At 45.6% G+C, this 5,223-nt stretch overlaps 1 protein-coding gene across 2 annotated transcripts in view; it reads right to left on the bottom strand.

Moving 5' to 3' along the window:
• Positions 1-1,342: 1,342 nt before the first annotated feature.
• UBE2V1 (ubiquitin conjugating enzyme E2 V1) overlaps positions 1,343-5,223 on the bottom strand; it is a 33,024-nt gene continuing 29,143 nt past the window's right edge. For both annotated transcript variants that reach the window (XM_007446383.1, XM_007446384.1), the window contains exons 3-4: positions 3,004-3,129; positions 1,343-1,721 (exon numbers count right to left, since the gene is read on the bottom strand). In XM_007446383.1, coding sequence (XP_007446445.1) covers positions 1,575-1,721; positions 3,004-3,129 — 273 coding nt within the window. In that variant the 3' untranslated portion in view covers positions 1,343-1,574. The remainder of the gene's footprint in view (positions 1,722-3,003; positions 3,130-5,223) is intronic.

Raw genomic sequence — 5,223 nt, 5'->3', positions numbered from 1 at the left:
ATGGTCTGACAATAAAAAGTCTACCTATGGAATACTGTTATGTTAAACTTTACTTACAGGATGTTAAATCCTTAGAACTACGGTTTTCCCCAGAAAAAGATGAATGGAAACATCAATTGCTTTTCAGACTTGATAGCTGCTGCTTCAAAAGGTGGCTTTACACAAACACTAAGTTAAAAAAAAAAAACCTTAGAACACAATGAATTTCTTTTATTTCGGTATGCGTCCAACATCTCAGCATTTAGTGGTCCTGAACAGAAAAGTGGAAAAACGCAGCCATTGGCCAGGAATTCCGGGGATCTGCCGTGCACACCGAGTTCTTTCTTATCCCTGCTGAGGACCAAGAGAAGCAGCAGCACCGAAACCAAAGCGTGCACCGAGTTCATGGTTCTTTTTGTTCCAGTTGTCAGATTCCAAACTAGACCCAAATGGATTTGCAGGGACGACCCAATGAGAGCCCTGTTTAAAACTTCTTCAGTTTTTAAAAGCAAAAGCAATTACAGGCAAAGAAAATTCATTCAGAGGGATCGTGTGTGCTTACAAGTGTCTTCTGTGGCCTTTCTCCAAGTTTAACCACCAAGGACTTTGAGAGCTGGCAGGTCTGTGACCCTGGTGACTGTTCTTTTCACCTTATCAAAACCTGAGCTAAGTAAACGTATCAGCTGATGATGACAGCAGCGGGTGGCAGGGCTGAGAACCCAATATTCATTTCCCAGGCTGGTGGAGAGTAAGTGTGGTTCCAAAACTAAATGAGGGAGGTCAGATATGCTTTCCAACCTTACCTGATGGCTTCTGGCCAAAGCAAGGAAGTGTCATGGGAAGTGTTGGGTGGTGATGGTGCAAAGAGGGACCTGAGGAGGAGGAAGGACAAAGCAGCACCCCTCGATTAAGGTGGAGGGAGAAGATATGGGGAAAGCCCTGAATTCCTCACCAAAGGCCAATTTCAGAGGGGAGCCGAGGGGGTTACAATCTATGCTTCGGCCAAGGGTGGTAGTGGAGAGTGGGAAGAGGATGGCGGCTTAGAAGGGGGGCAGCATTTAAGACTTAAAGAAAGAAACCAGGGGTGCAGACGAAGCAACCCCCACACCCAGCAGGAGTCCCACAGGCTGTGACCTGAAACCCTTACATCTACTCTAAGAAGCCACCCCAAGCTGGAGGGCTGTTGCAGGGAGGGAGGAGGCAGGGGGAGGGGAAGGGGAGAAGGCAGAGACCCCAGGCCATGTAATCAGCAGCAAGGTGATTGCGTGGTGTGTCTTTTCACAGTTGAGTTAGATGTGCCCCACCGGTTATGATGGGAATCAATTTAAATATACTTTCTTGATCCCAGAAGTTCAACTATGTGGACAGTGGTTACACTTGACAGGATGATTTGTTATAGCACAACTTATATATTTCAAATGGACAAAAAATTAGTATCATTTACAGTATCTTAAGATAAACTGCCTTTGAATGGGAGCTTCCTTTCCAGTACTTTGAGGTCTACAAGACGTATCTAGAAAATTTACTACTGTGGAAAATGAAGACTGCTTAAATCGAATGGGGGGTAGGGGAGGGCCTGTGGTTTTTCTTTTTGATTAATTGCTGTAACACTGTCCTTCAGGAGGCTGAGGGAGTTTCATATTTTCTTTAGACATCATTAGGCGCCGAAGCTCTTGCAGGACAACTTTGATGCTATATGAATTCTGCCATTTTGCTAGCACTGATATGGCTCTTGGGTCCACCTACAGAAAGGCAAACAAAGAACAAATTACTGTCAGGCTCTCAAACAAAAGAAAAGTTGTATGCTGGAGCTAAGCTACAGCAGAAACGTGAGTAAAATGCATTTTTCAAGTTGAACACGCTGATCACACAGTGGTATCTGACATGCAGAATACCCACAGGATTCCCTCCCTCCAGTTAGTCTGTTTTTCCCTTTTTGTGTCCCAAACCCTCACTGTGTGGGAGAAGGAAATTATGAATAAGTAAAGCCACCTTTAGAGAAATGGCACTGACACTTGGTGAGACTCAACCCAACTGGCTCTGAAACAACGACCTGAGCTGCCCCTGGGCTGGCTGCTGCTACTGCTCAGGGCCTGTCCTCTCTCAACATTACGCCCAGGTCATGGACGATGAAGAGGTACGGGGCAGTAGGGAGAGCACAAGCAACGGGTGGCGAGGACGCAGGCTCTGATGACAAGGGCCTTCCTCAGAGTCACACCCTCTCAAGTTAGTGTAGCATATATTCCCCAAGAAATTCCCCAAAGTGTGAGTTGAGTCCTGGGTTCAGGACTTCAGGTGGAGCTCAAAGACAACACTAAACACTGAACACAGTAACAAGGCTCATCTCTTTTCAATTTTCTTTCAAGTCTTCTGAATACCTCAAAACAGAAGGCTTACTAGCTCATGCAATGCTAATATGCAGCACCCTTTAATACTTGCTGATCTCCCCTCTGAACAAGACAGCAGGCCTCAGAGGCTCAAAAACCTTTGGCAAGCAACATATGGAGGAAGAGTTTACCAACTTTGCTTTGTTTTTGTAATATCTACCATTGCTGTTACTGCCTTCTTATGACAAATGAGACTGGTTTCCATTTATGGCAGTGCAAATGGTGGTAAAAATAAGTTAAAAAAGCAAGACCATTAGAGGAAAAAAATAGTATGTCGTCCCCAAATAAGGCCCATGAGGTAAAAGTGTGACCTTGGGCAAGATCTTTCACCTCGGTTTCCTCACCTCTCTACCTCTTGGGTGTATATCAGGAGGACTGAATGAGCTCTTATCTCAAAGTGACCGGCATAGTGCTGAGAAATACAGGCCAGAGTAAATGCCACGTAAGTTGTAGTTAAACACAATTGGGAAACAGGCCCTCACCCCAAATCTACACATGTTCATATTACAATATATTTTATCATCAAATAACCAATTAACATATGGACTCCGGCCCAAAGTGCCCCTGATAATATTAAAGTACAAAGCATTTTTCAGAGAACCCCAGAGAACAAGTAGGGGCAGGAGAAACAACTTACCACTCCATTAGAACTATTAACTCCATTCATATTAATTTTTGTTACAAATCTTACAAAGGGGGGTGCTTCTGGGTATTTAGGTCCACATTCTATTTTAAGGCTGTATATTCGGTTTTCATAAATTGTCTGGAAAAAAAAAAGGGTACAGCCATGTCAGGCAATTACAAAGAATTCAAAAAGGTAGAACTTCTGAAACCTCATTTATTCCTGACTGCACAACTGGTGCCTCTGCTTCCATTACACAAAGTCTACTTGTTATTTGATAAGTTAGCAGTAATTAGTCCTTACACTGGTGTATATGAATCCTGGCCTGGGGGGAAATATAAAGAAGGGAGAACATTTAAGCTAGTTATCACTGAAGTTTCATGCTAGTATTATTAAGCCCAATCAGATGGACTTGTGGTGTGTAAGAGGCATTCTTCATTCTGGGAAGTCACACCAGATGTCTACTCATGAGGGGATCATCAGCCAGTGCATTAAATACCACCATGTACAAAGCACAGGACAGGTTAACTCTTGAGAGGACTTCAAAACAAAGCACAAGGTGGGGGCGGGGGAGACAGGAGAGTCGCTTCCCACTTCATCACCACTTTGGGGTTGTGCTCTGTGAAAGGGATCTCAGCTGTAGGTGCCATCATCTCTCCCTGCTGTTTTTACGATGACCTGAGAGATTACTGGCATTTAGTATGTGAGGTGGGGAGCCAAGGATGCCAGACCTGCACTGGAAAAAAATAGTCCTCCAAATGCCAACTGTGCCTCTGTTGAGAAACACGGGAAAGGTCCGATCCCCTAAGCCAAGGAGCTTTTCCCTTTAACCTCCACGCAGTGAACAGCAGAACGTGCTGATTTTCCCAGGCTGTTCCTTCTGCCTAGAGTGCCGTGCCCCCACCTGAACCACCTCACAACCTTCAAGACCCACTTCAAACATCATATGAAACAGAAGAGGCTACTGCACAAGCTTTCTGTCTGATATGAAGTTGCATTATCATCATTTGCGTGTCTGAAAACCACACCAGGGGGTGACAGCTCCCCATCAGACTGGCCCCCTTGAGAGCAAGGACCACCCTCCTCTGGGCTCCCCTCTCAGGCACCAGTGCCCCTTCCTCACTGCATGCTGCACGAGAAATGGCTCCTGTGTAAACAGTGACATCTAGCGGTCTTTGGGGGGAATAAATTAAAGAAGATGCGATTTAAATGCTTGAAAACATTATGTCTAAATAGTGGCCCGTCCCTAATTTAAAAACTGGGACGTATATTAATTAATATTTTAAAATTCAGAAGGCAGTCTTAATATATGCACAGAAACTTTTCACATCCACTTAACAGGGACCCCAACCTATAACAAAATCAAAAATCAATTCTGGATTTCCACCCACCCTCAAGACGCCCGCCCCCTCTTCTTCCCTCCTAAGTAGCAGCACCATCCAGGAGTTAAAGCAAAAACCTAGCAGCCAGCCATGATTCCTCTTTTCCTCACCCCTTACCTCCCAATCGTCAAAAGGTCTCAGCTTCTACCTCCAGAAGAGATCCCACACCCACCCACTTTCCTCCACCACCGCACCTCATCTGAATCACCCCAAGTCTCTGCCTTCTCTCTCGCTCCCCTAGCATCTGCTCCCCACACAGCAGCCTGACTGTCCTTTCAAAACCGGAAACCGTTCCTGTGGCTTAACCCCTCCAATGGCTTCCTGGTGACCTAAGAAAGGAAGCCCCAGTTCTCGGATCGGACCCTGTGCACCCCTGCCTTTCTCTCCGTTTATTCTTCTCCCTCCTCATCCAGCCCCAGGTCCTCTCTCCTCGGGGCCCTGATACCAGCTGCCCCACCGCACACTGCAGCTCACTCCTCTTAGCGTTCTCCTGACCCCTCGTCTTAAGACTGACTCCCAGTCCTGCGTCTGACACCCCTCACTAAACTCATAACAAGGAGGGCAGGGGCCTCAACTGAACTGGTATTCAACTGTTTGTTGAATGAATGAATGTTGCTCTTTACGCTTTTATAAAAGGAACACCTTGTTGCAATTAAGGAGTTTCCTCAGAGAAAGAAAAACTCACTCAGTAAACATAACAAGCAGGAAGCGAAGAGTGGCACGGTTTCTGTACAGATTTACGGAAAATATGGTAAAAGGTCCAGCCTCAGCGCCTAACACAGTCTCACACTCAATAAATATCTGTTGACTGCATGGATCCCAAATTCATCTCTGGGTGTGTCCTGCATTCCTG

Source organism: Lipotes vexillifer, unplaced genomic scaffold (assembly GCF_000442215.2).
Source record: "Lipotes vexillifer unplaced genomic scaffold, Lipotes_vexillifer_v1.1 scaffold251, whole genome shotgun sequence".
NCBI lineage: Eukaryota > Metazoa > Chordata > Mammalia > Artiodactyla > Lipotidae > Lipotes > Lipotes vexillifer.
Note: the sequence above shows the minus strand (reverse complement) of the source record. Positions and strands in the feature narration are given on the sequence as shown.